The sequence below is a fragment of the Schistocerca gregaria genome, chromosome 1 (assembly GCF_023897955.1).
Source record: "Schistocerca gregaria isolate iqSchGreg1 chromosome 1, iqSchGreg1.2, whole genome shotgun sequence".
In the NCBI taxonomy this organism is placed as follows: Eukaryota; Metazoa; Arthropoda; class Insecta; order Orthoptera; family Acrididae; genus Schistocerca; species Schistocerca gregaria.
The window spans coordinates 161,745,248-161,766,472 of record NC_064920.1 but is presented as its reverse complement, the minus strand read 5'-3'; the positions used below and the strand labels follow the sequence as shown (position 1 = coordinate 161,766,472).

Below are 21,225 nucleotides of genomic sequence, written 5' to 3'. Positions count from 1 at the left end.
ATCTCCAAACACTGGCTCAGACCACACTAGATGAGGATTTTTCTCTGCAAATCAAGCACCGTGATCTTACCCTTTATATCAATGTCACCAGTATCTAAATATACCAACGAATCGTGAGTGACATCTCTTCATTTATCAACAACGTCAAAACATGTGTAACCATAAGCCGATAAGCCATAAATACAAATTTCCTGTTTTCTGTGAAATCTGTCAGAAAGAAAACAAATCAGTACACAGCTACGTATGCACTTTTTGTTGTGTATATATATATATATATATATATATATATATATATATATATATATATATATGGAGAGAGAATATATACATAAGAGAACCATTTTTTTCTAAAGGTATAACAGTTTTACAGAAACTGCTAAAGCCGTAAAAACATCTGTGTCCACCAAATTACAAAGAATTGCTATCGTAATGTAATTTGTATTGTTGAGTTGCATTATATTTAGTCACTTCTTTGTACATGTTCGAACTGCACTCTTTAAAATAATATCCATAAATAATTGTCTACAGTATGCAAAGTTACACTTGAAAAGTTCACTTCATTTTATTGGTGTAACTTTATTCAGTTTAATTGTACATAAGGAATTGTTTTACGAGTCAGTAACGGCTGACATGTGTGTCTATCCAGAGATATCGCTTACGGTTTTGCCTAATACTAAGTCAAAGATTGTTACTAAAGAAGAATAACACCCCCTCTCAAAAAACAAGAAATGTTGCATATAAAAATCACTCTGATAACATAATTTTAGTAAGGCCTTCCGCAACAGAGATATTTTAAAAGGAAATGATTTTAAAATTAGTAGTGGCCAGAAAGTGAGTAATGCTAGAACGGTGTCAGAGATGTTTACAAGCAGGAAGTCTTTTCCCATTGGGGGCTTTGTAGTCACAGTCAAATAAAGCATAAAATACTATGCTTTATGAGAAAATAACTTATGCCTGTGGTCTAGCAGTGTGTGTTGGCTACATCAGAGATGCAACGCAGGTAATTTAAATCTCTGCCATCGCATATACTTTTGCTCGCTGACCCCTATTTCGGGGAGGATTTCGAAAAGTAATATCGTTGTTTTTTTAACCTTTATACTGACAAGAAACGTCGCTTTGTTACACGCAACGAAGTTCCCATTTTATATTTAGAGATAATAAAAATTCATGTTTTGCTGAGTGTTACGAAACGACTGCCTTTATCGTTGATGTTATTGCTAATGAATTATTGCTAATCAATATTTAGTTACAGTTAAGTATTTTTTTGTTTCAGTGCAGAATCAGATGCATGAAGAAAGAAGTTCAGTCTCTTTCTAAATAAATCATAACCATTACCAACAGACTTTCAATAACTATCCGTCCTGAGTGAATTACAATTTATATTGCTTTTTATATTTTGTCAAAGATACAATTTAACGTTTTCAAGTTTGAATTCATTATGTACTAGGCTATGCTTTGCAGTTGCTAATTATGTATGGGAACTAGATATATGTCTTAATCTCCTCCTCTCCCCCTCCGCATCTCCTTCTCCTGTCTCTGTCCCTCGATTCCGACCACATCTCACTGTAGATCACTTTCCCCCCTCTTACTCCGTTTCCCCCTACTCACTCTCTCTGAGCATCTCTTCCTTCCCCTTTTTCCTAGTCGATTTATATAGATATATTTGAAGTAAATCAGGCAAGAGCTTTTCAAGGTGTTGCTAACAATGTTTCTGTGTTCGCTATTATATACACATCAAAAAAAGTTTTGCATCATCTCGGTTCCAAGAGTTCCGGAACACGTACAGAAAATTAGAATAGTGATCAAAATAAATATCATTTCCGCCCTTTTTATTGCTCATGAAAACCACACATTGCATGTTGCACCACCGTACAGCGAGACCGTGAAAAGTGGACGTCCATATTGGTGTACACACTGGTGCCTCTAATACCCCCATTCCCCGTGCGTCCTCTTGCATTGATGCATGCCTGTATTCGCCGTGGCATACTATCCACAGCCAGTTGGTCCAGATTGTCCCTCTCCTCAACGGCGATTCGACGTAGATCCCTCAGAGTGGTTGTTGGGTCGAGTCATCTATAAACAGCCCTTTTCAATCTATCCCAGGCATGTGCGATAGGGCTCATGTCTGGAGAACATACTGGTCACTCTGACCGAGCGATGTCGTTATCCTGAAAGAAGCCATTCACAAGATGTGCACAATGGGGGCGCGAATTGTCGTCCATGAAGACGAATGCCTCGCCAATATGCTGGCGATACTGTTGCCCTATCGTTCGGAGGATGTAATTCACGTATCGCACAGCCTTTACGGGATCTTTCGTAACCACCAGCGGCATACGTCGGCCCCACATAATGCCACCCCAAAACATTAGGGAATCTCCACCTTGCTGCACTCGCTGGACAGTGTGTGTAAGGAGTTCAGCCTCACCCTGTTGCCTCCAAACATGTCTCCGAAGATTGTGTGGATGAAGACATATGCGACACTCGTCGGTGAAGAGGACGTGATGCCAATCCTGAGCGGTCCATTTGGCATGTTGTTCGGCCCATCTGTGCCGCGCGCTGCATGGTGTCGTGGTTGCAAAGATGGATCTCGCCATGGACGTCGGGAGTGAAGTACCACGACGTCCTGTGGCTGTACGAAAAGCATTATTCAACATGGTGGCGTTGCTGTCATGGTTCCTCCGAGCCATAATCCGTAGGTAGCGGTCATCCAATGCAGTAGTAGCCCTTGGGTGGCCTCTGAGGGAAGCATGTCATCGCCAGTTCTTGTCGCGCTTTGGCTCACTCAAAGATGCCTGGACACTTCCCCTCTTGAGAGCCCTTCCTGGCACATGGCACAAAGTAACAATGCAGACGCGATCGAACCGCGGTATTGACCGTCTAGGCATGGTTGAACTACAGGCGAGCGGTAGAATGATTAGAACTGATAGGCTGTGCCCCCTTCCCCACCCCTCCCCCCCCCCCCCCCCCCCCGTCTAATAGGCACTGCTCATGCACGGTTGTTTACATCATTGGGCGAGTTTTGTGACATTTCTGAACAGTCGAAAGGACTGTGATACAATATCATCAGCAGTTCTGGGAGCCAGGGTGATGTAAAACTTTTTTGATGTGTGTACTTTATAAATATATTTACGTTCAAGAGAAGACGCTCAGCCGGTATACAAGGTGTTCGGAAATTCTTGTTACAGACTTGTAGGACTTGCAGAGGGGAGTGGGTACATAATATTTTGAATAGAAACCCATGTCAATGGTATCAGTTCAGATGTGTAGCGCGTCCACATCTGCTTCCACTCAAGCTAACTGGTCCTTCATCCTTGAGCTTCCTACGAAACGTATTGCACCCCTTCTTGGAAGCTGTGCCACTGAATGTCCTTCAGGAAACGACGCGTTTTTAGTGTGATGTTGCATTACCTCACCCTTCAACAGGCGATATGGTGAAAGAATATAGGCCGAAGTGGTCCAACTGCGTTGCCGCCGCGATCGCGGGATTTAACTCCTATGGACTACTTCTTCTGAGATTGTATGTAAAGTTTAATTTACGAGTCTCCTGTAGATACAGAGGGTGATTTGCTGGTGCGAGTGCTGGCCGCTGCACTGGACATTGTGGAGACATCAGGTGGGATGACGTATGTGTCCAGGACATGCTCCGAATGTACAATGTCTGTAACAACGTTGGCGGTAGCGACATCGAGCCGCTGTTGTAATGCATCAAAACTGTTCTGTACGTACAGTGTTCTGGGTTGTTTGTAGTACTGGAATAATGTAAACCCACAATGTTTAAGTGTTAAAACAAACAAATGTGGTTATGTGATAAATGGGTGTTTCGTTACATTTGCTTTCGAATTCTTGCCGAATAACTGCACTGCGTCACGCCTACGAGGTGCATTCAAGTTCTAAGGCCTCCGATTTTTTTTCTCCAGACTGGAAAGAGATAGAAACATGCGCATTATTTTAAAATGAGGCCGCGTTCATTGTCAATACGTCCCAGAGATGGCACCACCGTACGGCAGATGAAATTTTACCGCCAGCGGCGAGAATGAGGACTGTTTTAACTACTCAAAATGGCGACGTTTTCCTTACTTGAACAGCGTGCAATCATTCGTTTTCTCAATTTGAGTGGTGTGAAACCAATTGAAATTCATCGACAGTTGAAGGAGACACGTGGTGATGGAGTTATGGATGTGTCGAAAGTGCGTTCGTGGGTGCGACAGTTTAATGAAGGCAGAACATCGTGTGACAACAAACCGAAACAACCTCGGGCTCGCACAAGCCGGTCTGACGACATGATCGAGAAAGTGGAGACAATTGTTTTGGGGGATCGCCGAATGACCTCCAGAGTTGGCATTTCTGTGGGTTCTGTGCACACAATCCTGCATGACGACCTGAAAATGCGAAATGTGTCATCCAGGTGGGTGCCACGAATGCTGACGGACGACCACATGGCTGCCCGTGTGGCATCTTGCCAAGCAATGATGACGAGCAACGACAGCGTGAATGGGACTTTCTTTTCGTCGGTTGTGACAATGGATGAGACGTGGATGCCATTTTTCAATCCAGAAACAAAGCGCGAGTCAGCTCAATGGAAGCACACAGATTCACTGCCACCAAAAAAATTTCGGGTAACCGTCAGTGCTGAAAAAATGATGGTGTCCATGTTCTGAGACAGCGAGGGCGTAATCCTTACCCATTGCGTTCCAAAGGGCACTACGGTAACAGGTGCATCCTACGAAAATGTTTTGAAGAACAAATTCCTTCCTGCACTGCAACAAAAACGTCCGGGAAGGGCTGCGTGTGTGCTGTTTCACCAAAACAACTCACCCGCACATCGAGCTAACGTTACGCAACAGTTTCTTCGTGATAACAACTTTGAAGTGATTACTCATTCTCTCTACTCACCTGACCTGGCTCCTAGTGACTTTTGGCTTTTTCCAACAATGAAAGACGCTCTCCGTGGACGCACATTCACCAGCCGTGCTGCAATTGCCTCAGCGATTTTCCAGTGGTCAAAACAGACTCCTAAAGAAGCCTTCGCCGATGCCATGGAATCATGGCGTCAGCGTTGTGGAAAATGTGTACGTCTGCAGGGCGATTACGTCGAGAAGCAACGCCAGTTTCATCGATTTCGGGTAAGTAGCTAACTAGAAAAAATATCGGAGGCCTTAGAACTTGAATGCACCTCGTAATTCAGTTCCTCAAGCAGAAGTGGATGAGTTACATATATGAATTGAAATAGTCGTAGAACGGAGACGGTACGTTTCCGGACACGAGTTCCTATACTAAATATTATGTAATCACACCCCTGCATAAGTCCTAAAGTTTGTAACGGGAATTTCCGAACATCCAGCACAAGAACACATACGTATTCAAAAGCAACGTCGTATCGAAATTTCAAAGCCCTCGGTAAACAACATCCAGACATTTAAGATTGTGAAAAAATGAACTGTGAGTACCGGACGTGAGTCGTGCTTCGGTAGCTCAGTTGGTAGAGCACTTGCCCGCGAAAGGCAAAGGTCCCGAGTTCGAGTCTCGGTCGGGTACACAGTTTTAATCTGCCAAGAAGTTTCATATCAGCGCACACTCCGCTGCAGAGTGAAAATCTCATTCTATTTACATATCTACTTATTTAGATTAAGGCAGTAGTCTCGTACAGAAAAAGTTAGCACTATTAGGAACAGCAGACCATCTTCAGCAGGACCTTTACAAAAGAACGTGGTGAGATGCCCCACGTGCTGAACACAGTCAGTGGCAGGTGCGTGATTAACTGTCATACATGCAGAACAGAGGCTAAGCCATTGGAGTTCTAGCAGTGTTGGCCGTACCTGCTGAGCTGCTACTCCAGTCTGAGTGGACACCAAACGACTCTTCCTGCTCACAGACACCAGAGAGCGAGACGCACTCGCCACCAGGTTACGCAGCATTTTCTTTGTCCTGCAACACAGAGAGAACAAACCTATAACAGTGAACACTGCTCACTGGGAAGTAGTGTCCGGCTCCGATCTCAAAGTAATGTACGCTGTAACATACAGTATCATAATGTTGTTGGTTGTTGATCACTATTTGTATTAATGTCACAGTTATTGTCATTACTGTAATATTATTATTATTAGTGGCTGGAGCTGTAATAGTACAAGTAACGCCAGTATTAGCTTTGTCAGTTCATATTCAATATAAGATATTCAGACCGCCATTTCAGGCAGTAAAATCATTTTAATACTAGTTGTGATATTAAAACTGTTCTTTTCTGAGGTAATTATGATGTAATACATACTGTACACGTGTGAAACCCTGGTCCGGTGTAGGAGAGGGGCTGATGACCCTAATCGGTGCAAAATAATAAGTGGCGAATCGAAAACATCTTCAGCAGTCTAAATTTCCAGTTATGTTACTTGTGCACCAGTTTCAGCGCTACATTACGCCATCTTCACGCCCCTTACCGGCATGTAGGAGGAATGCCACCTTTGGTCTAGGCGAAGTAGGGACCAGCATACAGTGACTGGTAGCCGTAGGCTAGATTTCTTCGTAACACAGCGATCTCTTCGATCATCACTTCCCGTCTGTTAGACAAACGTTACATGCAATGTTATGTTTGTCAACTGTTGGCTAGTGCTGATCGAAGGAATTCCTGTGTTAAGAAGTAATCTATGAATACCATTCAACTGAATGTTGGCCAGAGCTGTGATTCTTCCTACACGTCGATCAGGGGCCTGTAGATGGCGCTATGTAGCGCCGAAACTGGTACCTCAAATAGAATAACTACTGGAAGGTGTTTTAATTTGTCATTTTATACTGAACAGCCGAAGTCTCGCAACTATCTATTTAAGATGGACTTACAGAGACTAATCAGATCAGATTAAATAAGTGAATAAATAATAAAAGTAATTATTTTACGCATTTTTCCATTCGATTCTGACTAGAGCGAGAGAGCTGTTGTGAAACGTTATCCTTTTCAGCCAAATATTCTAGCAGGCTAGCTGTGTGGCAGAAGGGATACCAAGTGGCAACATTTGGGGATGAGATTTCCAGTTTTGGCATTCGCCTGGTAGCCAAGGAAAACTGCCGAAAAACCTTTGTCGAATCTAGGGGATTGGAGCTATTTTAATTTATTTTCGGGCAACGTTGTCCTTTGTCCAATACATAGCGTGTTCGGAAACGCTCGTTACAAACTTCTAGGGGACTGAGAAGACAATATTTGGAACTGAAATGATAACTAAATCAAGACCGTAAGCTATTGACAGGCGTTGATATACATCAACGACGACAGTTCACAATGTGTGCCAGAACCGGAATCCCCTGGCAGACGCTCTATCCATTTATTATTATTATAATTATTATTATTTTGCGTTTTGTTCGTTGTTATCTTTGTGTTTGGTCTTTGCGGACGTCACATGACTTCCGTTGAAGTTCGTTTGCTGATCCTTCCACTCAGTTTTTTTTTTTTTTTTTATCACAGAGGACAACCGGCTCTCTGAGCGAACACGCTAAGCTACCGTGCCGGCATCCATCTGAGCCACCTATGGCACAGAGGAGAGAGCGACTGCAGGGACTTATCCCTTGCACGCTCCCCGTGAGATCCACATTCCCAACTTAATGTCCACACACTAAATTCATAGTGCCCCTGTCCACTACACTCATTACTCGTGGCACACAATCTTACCGAGTCCCGTAAGAGTTTGGGCAATGCGTGTGCATCCAGCACAGAAGACACAGGTCAATGGCCGGTTAGCCTTGACTACAAGAAGATGTTCGAAAGAACAATCTTCATGTAGTTAAGGCTTACCGGCCACTGACAATGCGTGTGCATCCAGCACAGAAGACACAGGTCAATGGCCGGTTAGCCTTGACTACAAGAAGATGTTCGAAAGAACAATCTTCATGTAGTTAAGGCTTACCGGCCACTGACCTTCTTCTTCGGTGCTGGATGCACACGCATTTCCCAAACTCTTACGGGACTCGGTAAGATTGTGTGCCACGAGTAATGAGTGTAGTGGACAGGGGCGCTATGAATTTAGTGTGTGGACATTAAGTTGAGAATTTGAGTCTCACGGGGAGCGTGCGAGGAATAAATCCCTGCAGTCGCACTACCCTCTGTGCCATAGGTGGCTCAGATAGATAGAGCGTCTGTCATGTAAGCAGGAGATCGAGTCCCATCGGGTTACACAATTTCAACTGTCCCCGTTGATGTATATCAACGCTTGTCGACAGCTCATGGTTTTGATTTAATTATCATTTGGTTCTAAGAGAGCTGCATGGTCACCGATGTCTTCATATATTGTGAACTGGAACCTATCTCCGAAAACATACCGTTTCCGAGCTGCAGCCGTTTGAAAACATGTTTGCCATGTTGGTGTGCAAAAGGGTAGTAACGATGGAGGGTGTTTACTTCGAATTGGCTGATGGTATTTGACGTCTGTCCTACCCCTGTCTAACGTGGTTCAAGTTTGATTGAAGTTCATCTTTTGATTTGCAGCTCCTTGTATTTTCCGCGATGCAGTTAAAATTTTTGGGATTTGAGGTCCGCCAGTTACGCAAAACACCGTTTTTCTCAGTATCCAAATATGTTTCGGCATCACTGCACCATCATCAGTGGGTTTTTGTTTTTATTTATTCTCCAATGTGAATATTTTTGTTACATGATTATAAAATTATGTGCCTTTTTAGTTCAAACATGATATCTTTTTTTTCTGAGAGTTAACCTATCTTCTAGAGTGTAATTTCGTTTTTCGCGATGTTTTCGCGCCTATTTTCGTATTTACTTACTTTTTCGCGTAGCAAGCACTTCCATGCTCCTCATCATATTGAGATGTTGTGATGTATACGTAGTCCCATACTGCTCAGAGCCATCTGAACCATTTTTTACACAATTCAACAGCGGAAGGAAAACAGATCTTAAGCGAATACACAACACTCTTCAAGGGCACAATATTTAACACATTAAAGGAACTTTACAAATAAAAAAAGGACAAACAAATAAAGTCTGCACACACACACACAAGCGCACACACACACACACACACACACACACACACACACACACACACACACACACGAAAAATAAATACACTAAAATCTGCAAAGACGCACCATTTGCACACAAATAGGAATGCCATATAAAAGACAACACACACAGTTAAGAAACACACAGAAAACACACACACACACACACACACACACACACACACACACACACACACACAGATAAACAGATAACATGCAAATAAAATACACATTTGGTGCCGAACTCTCTGGTGAACAAATGAACACTGTCTGGGCTGGGACACATAACACACTGTGTTCTGGTGTAGTGAAAAGCGTTTTACTACGTTATTTGTGGAACATACTTGTTACAGCTACGTATGCATCACAACATCTCAGCATGATGCGGAGAATGTAAGTGCTTTCCACACGAAAAAGTAAGTAAATACGAAAATAGGCGCGAAAACATAGCGAAAAACAAAATTAGACTCTAGAAGATAGGTTAACACTCCACAAAAAAAAAGAAAAAAATTTCTCATCAACATCGTTTGGTTGCAGATGACGAGCTACCTGTAATAATTAACACAAAAGTGGTCCAGAAAATTCATGCTCACCAAATGTAAATGTATTTACAAAAAAAAAAACGATCTGTTGTTTGAACTAAAAAGGCACATAGTTTTATTATCATGTAACATAAATATTCACATTGGAGAATAAATAAAAACGAAAACCCACTGATGATGGCGCAGTGGTGCCGAAACATATTTGGGTACTGAGAAAAACGGATTTTTGCGTAACTGGCGGGCAACAAATCCCAAAAAAATTGATTAAAGTGTCTCAGAGTTAGAGCAGCATCGTTGAGTATACGTTTGCAGAATACGCCGACATGAGCCTTCTGTACCACCAATCTCATGGTAATGGAGGAGCTTCTCGCCACCTTCATCAAGATCATCATCCAAAACGCCCGACTCTATCGCATACCCTTTCGCCACAACTACGCAACGGCTACGAGAAAGGGGTAATTTCATCGTCAACAGGAGTAACTGTGGTACTCCACGGAGACGCGGAACACCCGAGTTGGAAGAGGCGAAATACAGTGTTTGTGATACTGGGTCACGCCTAATAAATTATTTGTAAGAGTGGTCACGTTACCTACAAGTTTTTAGTTGGCTGTGGAATGTTATGTATCTCTCCTAGGAACTGTCAGGCGCATTTTCTCTGAATTTTCGGCACGTATTTGCAATTTCGTCTTTGATATGTGTAGCTAGTCAGCCAAAATAAATGCTGCTCACCACGTCTTTTATGCGATGCCCAGTGTCGAAAGAAAACTTCCGTTTGCTTCCCGCTATAAACAAAATGATTTTTAAAGTGAAATTTTACGTGTACGGTCCATAGGGCAGTCCTAAATTAGTGTAGTGTGATACTCGGTCTATCGGTATGTATTATCAGGGACAGGAAAACACGAAACGGGAAACAAACCAACGCTTTCCGTTGAAAGTGGATCGCATGAAAGACGTCAGAAGACGTCAGAATGAAAACGATACAAAAGAAAAAAAGTAAGTTAATCGTTTATTATTTCACAAGTAGTCACCATATCTGTTAATACATTTATCCCAGTGTGAGACAAGACGGTCGATACCTTCACTGAAATATGTTTGCGGTTGCCAACGTTACCAGGGTAGTACCCAGACGTGCACCTCTTCGTCCAAAGCAATCGATGGTCACGAATGTTTTCCTGCAGGGCTCCAAAAATACAGAAACCGAATACGCTGTTCTACCCTCGCAGCATGGAATTGGAGTCTCACATGACAATGCATATTCAAGGGCCACTGAGTAATATTCAAGGGCCACTGAGTAGCAAGTAGTAAATTACGACTGTGTACCAATTTCTGTTCCCTCAATTACAGTGTCATCTGTGGCGATACTAAGAAAATGCTTCAAACAAAATGAGTATAGATCACAATTAATTGAAACCCTCAGCTGCCGACACGTGTTGTCGATATACCTCGTTGGGGACAGCTATCCCCATCGAGGTAAATCAACAACACCTATCGGCAGCTGAGGGTTTCAATTAATTATCAATTATTCTAGAGAAGCTGCACGGTCATCAATGGTATCTGTTCTTTAAAGAACAGTTACTGTCCTCATAAAAAATGAGTATAGATTTTGCCGTAGAATCGTAATTTGCAATAAAAAACGGCGGTTCCCATTGACGATTTCAAAGCTGCACCCCGCCACCCACGCAGGGGTTTTGGGTAGCGGGTCGAGTGTGGTATTGTTGGATGTCACCCTCCGAGAGAAACAAATTGGAATTATAACTTTTTGTGATCCGACGTGCTATTTTTGAGATATTACAATGTCTTCATAGGCCTATAAACATATCAAAAGAAGAATGAGATTTTCACTCTGCAGCGGAGAGTGCGCTGATATGAAACTTCCTGGCAGATTAAAACTGTGTGCCCGACCGAGACTCGAACTCGGGACCTTTGCCTTTCGCGGGCAAGTGCTCTACCAACTTTTTTTTTTTTTTTTAGTTTATTGTATTGCATTTTTGTTTTCTTTATTTTTCTTTGTTTTTTTTTGTATGTATGTTTTTATTTATTCATTTTTTTGTATTATGGCAGTCGTTGCACCAGTCGCTTGCGCCGTCTGATTGGCGGAACATCCAAACGTGTCTTCTCGAAATTTTAGTGGGGATTCCGTGTGTAGTACGTTCAGAACATCATATCGGCAAAAAAGCATCAGCATCTCATGGCTTGGACGTTCCAGCTGGAAGGCGGGTCATGAAAGGCGCTCCGTAGAAAATTGGAAAAGAACTGCTTGTATCTGGGGTTGCGAACAAGTGCACAATGTCGATCGTTAAGGTACGTCCAATAACCTAGTTCTGATTTCTCATCGGGCCCAAAAAGGTAGCGGACTGTATGACCGCGTATCCAATTCACGGCATTAGTTTTTGTTGTGGGGTAATGAATCACATCCGGGAATAGAAGCGTCAGGAAAATAATCTGAGCAGGCGGCTGTCGGGTGAGGAAAGCCAGGATACGCTGCGCGAGCCTCCAGACGTCAGCAGACGGACCACATGAGAACCGATGAGCGTCCGTGTCCTCTACACCACAGTGAACACAGAGTGGTGTGTCAGCAAGGCGGATGCGGTGCAAACGAAACTGGTTGACCTGTTTGCCATTGACGGTGATATACCAGGTGGACTGAACGCTGGTGTCGAGGTAACCAGCATGCACTGCTTTCCACACACGGCGCCATATGATCTGGGGAAACTTGTGTTCAATGGGGTTGGGGGTTTGACACATTTGTAAGGTGTCGTATACAGTCTTTGTCTGGAGTATACGGAGAAGGGGTAAGGAGTGCAGAATGTAACTGATTTCAAAGAAGAAGTACCGAAAGTGATAAAAGGGGGGTGGAATGTCGGATAACATGACCGGGGCTGACATGGAGACTGGTGCGTATTCACGCAAAAGCAGTCCGGTCAGGCTCGTCGGGCAGCGACGCCAGACTTTCAGTTGGGAGCTAACAAAAAGTGCGGTAACTCTGTCTGGCACATGGAATAAGCCCACTCCACCACGCTCCCGCGGGAGGGCAAGGGAGGAATATTGAACTTTAAATAACATCCCGGCACAGACAAAGGATCCCATCGCCATCAACATACGACGTGCGAGGGTAATCGGAACCGGGAACACTTGTGCCACATGGGGGATGCGTGAGACGTGATAAACATTCACGTATTGCGCGCGCTGTATAATGTCGAGGGATCGAAGCCGGTGGTCCACAAGGCCAGCCCTGATCGTTTGTAGGAGACGTCGACCGTTGGTTGCCGCTGAGCGACGGAGGTCATTCATAAAATCAATGCCCAAACAGCGGACGCTGGTGGCCACACTTAGAGGAGCGACAGATCTTTCTGGTAGACCCTCACCAATGAGCAGAACCTTCGATTTGGAAATGTTAAGAGAACTGCCCGATGCCTCCCCATAAGTCGTCACCCAAGTCAGAGCAGCGCGAACATCGTCTTCATTGCGGAGGTAGAGGACTAGATCGTCAGCATAGGCTGTACAACAGAAGCGGTGCCCATGCAATGTCAGGCCCACCAGGCGTTGGCGAAGCCCCTGTAGGAGGGGCTCTAATGCCAAAGCATACAGTATCGTGGAAAGTGGGCATCCCTGTCGGACAGAGCGCTCGATCGCTAGAGGCGCGGTGAGGCGACCATTACAGAGTATTCTTGAAGTTGCGCCGCTCAAGAGCCGCATTACCACGGTGATTGTACGAACCGGAAAACCCATGTGTTGGAGGACCGATTTCAGAAAAGTATGGTCGACACGGTCGAAAGCTTGACGGAAGTCAAGCGATGCCAATGCGCCAGGTAAATGTCGCGAGCGCGCGAGCGCAATCATGTCCCGATAACGGCAAAGGGCCGTATGGATGTTGTTGTCACCGCCCAACGAAGTCTGATCAAGGGAGGTGACGGATCTTGCTGCCTTCTTGAGGCGTGAGGCCAACAAACGGGTGAAAATTTTCATGTCACTGTTGAGTAGAGTGATGGGCCGGTAATCACAGATCCGTGATCGCCCATGTGGCTTAGGGACCAGGATGATGACCCCATCAAGGAAGGTGGCTGGGATCATCGTTGTGGGTGACATCAATTCACGACAGATGGACGTCCAAGCAGGTAACAAAAGGTAGCTAAAATACTTGTAAAAGTCGAGGGGGAGGCCGTCAGGTCCAGGGGACTTGTTGGCAGCCCCCACCTTGATAGCATCTAGGACTTCATCAGAGGTCACTTGTTCCTGAAGTTCTTGAGCCACATCCTCTGGCATGGTGTTGACAGTCATTGCTGCTACCTCCTCAATTAAGGTCGGGGGATGAGGGACGGCAGCGAACAGTTGACGGAAATGAGAATAGAAAGCGTGACCAATGTCGCATTGCGTAGTGTGTCGTCGTCCTTCCGCATCTGTGAGATCGTGGATGAGGGTTCGACGACGACGTCGACGTTCCCTGAGAAGGTGGTACATCGATGGCGTTTCATGAGGCATATGGTCACGGGTGCAGGATCTGACAAGAGTCCCTTCTAAGCGTCGTCGCGTGAGGGAAGTGATCTGCGCTCTAGCACGATGCACCATCACCTGACGATCAGGAGAGAAGGCCATCGAAGTGCAGTCACGAAGGACTGCATAATAAAAGTCCATGGTGCTCGCTTGCCAGGCTTTGAAGTCTTTGCCATATCCTATCAGCGCCCTGCGCAGAGCTGGTTTCGCGCATGATACCCACCACGATAAGGTGGATGCGTAGGCGGGGCGACGACGATGACAGAGGGCCCACGCATCCTCAACGATTCGTCGACAGTCAGGGACAGTCAGGTGGGAAACGTTGAATTTCCACAAGCCGCGGCTGTGCCACACTTGTTGGCGGGCAAGGACGACATCGCAGATGTAGGCGTCATGGTCAGAGAAAGCCAGAGGCCATACTTCGGCATGTCGAGTGTCGGCAGCAAGGGAACGTGTGAGGTATATACGATCGAGACGACTAGATGAATACCCCGTATAATATGTGAAACCTGCACGGGTGCCATGCACCTTTGTCCATGTGTCAACAAGCTGGAGTCTGTCGATGATGACGGAGAGGGCCGCACAAGGGGAATGATGCGGTAATTGATCTTCAGGCCTTTGCGTGGAGTTGAAATCGCCACCGAGGACCATATCATCTAGGGGACCCTCAAACAGCGGCGTTACCTCGTCAGCAAAGAAAGTGTGTCGATCACGACGTCGACTGGAGCCGGACGGCGCATATACATTGACGATACGGACGCCGAACAGCGTGAGAGCCATACCCCTAGCATTAGCAAGGTACACTACATCTTCAGCAGGGAGTCCAGAACGGAGGAGGATGGCAACTCCACTACCGTTGTCAGAAGCATGGGAGATGTGTGCCACGTAGCCAGTGGGGGCATGGAAATCGGCGACAAACACTTCTTGGAGGAGGGCAATGTCGACATCAGCAGCATAAATGGTCTCACGGAACATTGCCAGTTTATGGGGGGCCCGAATGGTGGCCAGATTCATCGTCACTATGCGGTAATGTTGGGGGCGTGCTCCCACCATTGGCACAGATGTTCTGGCAGAGATGTCTGGCTGGCGTGTAACATCTGACGTAGTCACCGTTGTCGTAATCACTGGCTGGAAGGTGGGTCAGGCACCTCCATGGGGCACTGCCTGATGGGAGGACCACCATCTCGAACTGCTCCTTCGTCGATATCATCAGCCCAGGAGACTGGAACAGACGGTGAGCGACTGTCACACTCCTCGAGGGCGAGTTGTAGCGACGCTGCTGTAGTGGGGTCCAGGGAGGCACCCTCCTTGGAATCCGTCATATTCGTGTGAGATCGTTCTTCAGATGGGACATCAGGAGCAGCCTCTCCTGTCGTCAGAACGCTCGAAGGGAGATCACTGTCGTGTATCAGCTCCACTGCCTGTGATGCCACATGAAGAAGTGTGTCGTCAGATGGCGTTTGACTCCTCTTCTTCCGTTTTCTGGGCGACCGTTGCTTTCGGAGGTGCTGTTCTGAATCAGAATGTGGATGTTCGATGTCCGAGGTCGCGCCAGTCTGAAGAAAGGCAGAGGTAGGCACCGCATTCGCGTCGATGTCCATCGAGCTCTGGAGAGTTGGTGGTGTCGTAGCCGTCAGAGGAGATGGTGCCGGTGAGGCCATGGCAGCACCGTCATTTCCAGTGGGGAGTGTCGGGTGGAGAAGAGGTGCTTCCTGAAGTGACGCATCGGGGCTGCGTACGGCTGTGGCGTAGCTATCTGGTAAAGAAGCGGCCGTCACTTTGGGAGCTGAGTCACTGGTCGGGACCTGGAGCAAACGTCGGCGGAGACATTCTGACCGAACATGGCCCTCCTGTCCGCAACCGGCACACGTCCGCGGCTGGCCATCATACATAACGATGGCTCGCACACCACCTATCAGCAGATAGGATGGTACATGTTTGGAGAGTTCGATTTTGATTTGGCGGACACCATTCAACACGTTGTATGTCGTGAATGTCTGCCATTTCTCCGCGATGTGCCCCACAACATTGCCATAGGGTCGGAAAGCTTCGACGACCACATCTTGCGGCACTTCGAAAGGGAGCTCAAAAACCCGGATTGTTCGAAGTCCGAAACCAGCGTGATCGACCGTCACCTCTCCAATATGCCCGTCAGAATGTTTGAACTTGAGTCCGCGTGCGTGTTGTCGAACTACGTTAGCACACGCTTCCTCCGTCGTCATCTTAATATAGACGATGCTGCTAGTGATAGAGAAATGAATACCTATCACTTCCTGAGGGTCCAGACGTAGCTCTTCGCGAATGAATTGCTCAATTTCAAAAGCGCGTGGTCTAGCATGTTCGGCTTGGAATGTTACTTTAACTGTCGCTCGGCGGTAACAGTGCGCCATGAGGTGCAATAGAAATGGACGCTACACAACACGAAATACCGCGACGCGGAAGTAAACAAACTACGGTGCGCTGTCCGGCGCGCGGAGCCGGTCCGCACGCGACCACGGCCGAAAGCCGACTGACCAACTGAGCTACCGAAGCACGACTCACGTCCAGTACTCACAGCTTTACTTCTGCCAGTATCAGGCCGGTTCCCAGAACTCGTGCAGATAGACGTTGACTGTGGATATTTTATCACAGACACAGTCCCTTTGACTGTTCAGAAATGTCACTAAACCCGTCCTAAGATGTAAACAGCCATGCATGAGCAGCGCCTATTAGACGGAGGGGATACGACAGCCATCAGTTCCAGTTATTCCTCCAGGAAGGAGGTAGACAGCTCGTGTTGTCTGTAGTGCAGCCATTCCTAGACGGTCAATACCGCGGTTCGATCGCGTCCGGATTGTTACTTTGTGCCAGGAAGGGCTTTCAACAAGGAAAGTGTACAGACGTCTCGGAGTGAACTAAAGCGATGTTGTTCGGACATGGAGGAGATACAGAGAGACAGGAACTGTCGATGACGTACCTCGCTCAGGCCGCCCAAGTGGATGACCGCTACGTACGGATGATTGCTCGGAGCAACCCTGACAGCAACGTCACCATGTTGACTAATGATTTTCGTGCAGCCACAAACGTCGTGTTATGACTAGACCATGGTCAATAGGCCGCATGATGCGCAACTTCACTCCCGACGTCCATGGCGAGGTCTATATTTGCAACCACGACACGACGCAACGCGTACAGATGGGCCCAACAACATGCCGAATGGACCGCTCAGGATTGGCATCACGTTCTCTTTACCGATGAGTGTCGCATATTCCATCAAGCAATCGTCAGAGACGTATTTATAGGTAACACGGATCGAACGCCTTAGACGCACAATACAGCGAGTGCAGCAAGGTGGAGGTTCAATGCTGTTTTGTGGTGGCATTATGTGGGGCCGACGTACACCGCTGGTGTTCATGGAAGGCGTCGTAACGGCTGTACGGTAGGTGAATGCCATCCTCCGATCAATAGTGTAACCATATCGGTAGCATATTGGCGAGGGATTCGTCTTCATGGACGACAATTCGCGCCCCCATCGTGCACATCTTGTGAATGGCTTCCTTCGGGATAACGACATCGCTCGACTAGAGTGGCCAGCATGTTCTCCAGACATGAACCCTATCTAACCTTCCTGGGATAGATTGATAAGGGCTGTTTATGGACGACGTGATTGACCAACCAGTCTGAGAGATCTACGTCGAATAGCCGTTGAGGAGTGGGACAATCTGGACCAACAGTGACTTGATGAGCTTGTGGATAGTATACCACGACGAATACAGGTATGGGTCAATGCAAGAGAACGTGATACTTTGTATTAGAGGTACCGGTGTGTACAGAAATCTGTATCACCACGTCTGAAGGTCTCGCTGTATGGTGGTACTGAGAGTTGTCAATACTCTCTTAGGATTTAAAGGTTGGCTACAGCGTGCATACATAAGCTCTGGAATCTAAGATATTGTTGTCGTACTTCGCAGCGCACGGATTAATTTGTGGCAAATGGTTCAAATCGCTCTGAGCACTATGGGACTTAACTTCTGAGGTCATCAGCCCCCTAGAACTTAGAACTACTTAAATCTAACTAACCAAAGAACATCACACACATCAATGCCCGAGGCAGGATTCGAACCTGCGACCGTAGCCACTCCGGCCGGCAATTTTTGGCAGTTTTGAAGCCAGTGTAGGAGTCCGCCTGCTGCAGTGCGCACGTGTGTTGGGCGAGGGGTCGTCACCGAGCTGCCGTACTGCCGTGTCCGCCAGCAGCGACACAGGATTTAGTATTGAGTTGATATTTTTTTTATAATTTACAGCGCGCTTATTAATTTAAAGAAAATACACCGTTCCGCGCGAGTGACTTCTAATTAAATTGCGTGCCTGTGCAGTATCGCCTCAATTGTGTGACTGGATCCGTTATTTCCAGTGAGAAAAGTCACAGTTCGTAATAACTGACGGAAGGTCATCGAGTACAACATAAGTAATATCTGGCGTCCTCAGGGAAGTGCTATAGGCCCTATATTGTTCCCAGTCTACATAAACGATTTAGGAGACAATCTGAACAGCGCTCTTAGGCTGTTTGCTGATGATGCTGTCATTTACGGTCTTGTAAAGTCATCAAATGATCAAACCCAATGGCACAATGATTTACACAGGATAGCGTTCTACGGATCGGAGCGTGGAATGTCAGATCCCTTAATCGGGCAGGTAGGTTAGAAAATTTAAAAAGGGAAATGAATAGGTTAAAGTTAGATATAGTGGGAATTAGTGAAGTTCGGTGGCAGGAGGAACAAGACTTCTGGTCAGGTGATTACAGGGTTATAAACACAAAATCAAATAGGGGTAATGCAGGAGTAGGTTTAATAATGAATAGGAAAATAGGAATGCGGGTAAGCTACTACAAACAGCATAGTGAACGCATTATTGTGGCCAAGATAGATACGAAGCCCACACCTACTACAGTAGTACAAGTTTATATGCCAACTAGCTCTGCAGATGACGAAGAAATTGAAGAAATGTACGATGAAATAAAAGAAATTATTCAGATAGTGAAGGGAGACGAAAATTTAATAGTAATGGGTGACTGGAATTCGAGTGTAGGAAAAGGGAGAGAAGGAAACATAGTAGGTGAATATGGATTGGGGCTAAGAAATGAAAGAGGAAGCCGCCTAGTAGAATTTTGTACAGAGCACAACTTAGTCATAGGTAACACTTGGTTTAAGAATCATGAAAGAAGGTTGTATACGTGGAAGAACCCTGGAGATACTAAAAGGTATCAGATAGATTATATAATGGTACGACAGAGATTTAGAAACCAGGTTTTAAATTGTAAGACATTTCCAGGGGCAGATGTGGACTCTGACCACAATCTATTGGTTATGACCTGTAGATTAAAACTGAAGAAACTGCAAAAATGTGGGAAATTAAGGAGATGGGACCTGGATAAACTGAAAGAACCAGAGGTTGTACAGAGTTTCAGGGAGAGCATAAGGGAACAATTGACAGGAATAGGGGAAAGAAATACAGTAGAAGAAGAATGGGTAGCTCTGAGGGATGAAGTAGTGAAGGCAGCAGAGGATAAAGTAGGTAAAAAGACGAGGGCTGCTAGAAATCCTTGGGTAACAGAAGAAATATTGAATTTAATTGATGAAAGGAGAAAATATAAAAATGCAGTAAATGAAGCAGGCAAAAAGGAATACAAACGTCTCAAAAATGAGATCGAGAGGAAGTGCAAAATGGCTAAACAGGGATGGCTAGAGGATAAATGTAAGGATGTAGAGACTTATCTCACTAGGGGTAAGATAGATACTGCCTACAGGAAAATTAAAGAGACCTTAGGAGAGAAGAGAACCACGTGTATGAATATCAAGAGCTCAGATGGCAACCCAGTTCTAAGCAAAGAAGGGAAGGCAGAAAGGTGGAAGGAGTATATAGAAGGTTTATACAAGGGTGATGTACTTGAGGACAATATTATGGAAATGGAAGAGGATGTAGATGAAGACGAAATGGGTGATACGATATTGCGTGAAGAGTTTGACATAGCACTGAAAGACCTGAGTCGGAACAAGGCCCCCGGAGTAGACAACATTCCATTAGAACTACTGACGGCCTTGGGAGAGCCAGTCATGACAAAACTCTACCAGCTGGTGAGCAAGATGTATGAGACAGGCCAAATACCCTCAGACTTCAAGAAGAATATAATAATTCCAATCCCAAAGAAAGCTGGTGCTGACAGATGTGAAAATTACCGAACTATCAGTTTAATAAGTCACAGCTGCAAAATACTAACGCGAATTCTTTACAGACGAATGGAAAAACTGATAGATGCGGACCTCGGGGAGGATCAGTTTGGATTCCGTCGAAATGTTGGAACACGTGAGGCAATACTGACCTTACGACTTATCTTAGAAGAAAGATTAAGAAAAGGCAAACCTACGTTTCTAGCATTTGTAGACTTAGAGAAAGCTTTTGACAATGTTGACTGGAATACTCTTTTTCAAATTCTAAAGGTGGCAGGGGTGAAATACAGGGAGCGAAAGGCTATTTATAATTTGTACAGAAACCAGATGGCAGTCATAAGAGTCGAGGGGCATGAAAGGGAAGCAGTGGTTGGGAAAGGAGTGAGACAGGGTTGTAGCCTCTCCCCGATGTTATTCAATCTGTATATTGAGCAAGCAGTAAAGGAAACAAAAGAAAAATTTGGAGTAGGTATTAAAACTCATGGAGACGAAGTAAAAACTTTGAGGTTCGCCGATGACATTGTAATTCTGTCACAGACGGCAAAGGACTTGGAAGAGCAGTTGAACGGAATGGACAGTGTCTTGAAAGGAGGATATAAGATGAACATCAACAAAAGCAAAACGAGGATAATGGAATGTAGTCCAATTAAATCGGGTGATGCTGAGGGAATTAGATTGGGAAATGAGACACTTAAAGTAGTAAAGGAGTTTTGCTATTTAGGAAGTAAAATAACTGATGATGGTCGAAGTAGAGAGGATATAAAATGTAGACTGGCAATGGCGAGGAAAGCGTTTCTGAAGAAGAGAAGTTTGTTAACATCGAATATAGATTTATGTATCAGGAAGTCGTTTCTGAAAGTATTTGTTTGGAGTGTAGCCATGTATGGAAGTGAAACATGGACGATAACTAGTTTGGACAAGAAGAGAATAGAAGCTTTCGAAATGTGGTGCTACAGAAGAATACTGAAGATAAGGTGGATAGATCACGTATCTAA

General features: G+C 45.4%; 1 protein-coding gene across 3 annotated transcripts in view; it reads right to left on the bottom strand.

Annotated features, from left to right (window-relative positions):
• Nucleotides 1–21,225, bottom strand: part of LOC126335679 (gamma-butyrobetaine dioxygenase-like) — a 111,650-nt gene that overhangs the window by 26,139 nt on the left and 64,286 nt on the right. For all 3 annotated transcript variants that reach the window (XM_049999137.1, XM_049999152.1, XM_049999144.1), the window contains one exon: nt 5,817–5,925. In XM_049999137.1, the coding sequence (XP_049855094.1) occupies nt 5,817–5,925 (109 nt within the window). The remainder of the gene's footprint in view (nt 1–5,816; nt 5,926–21,225) is intronic.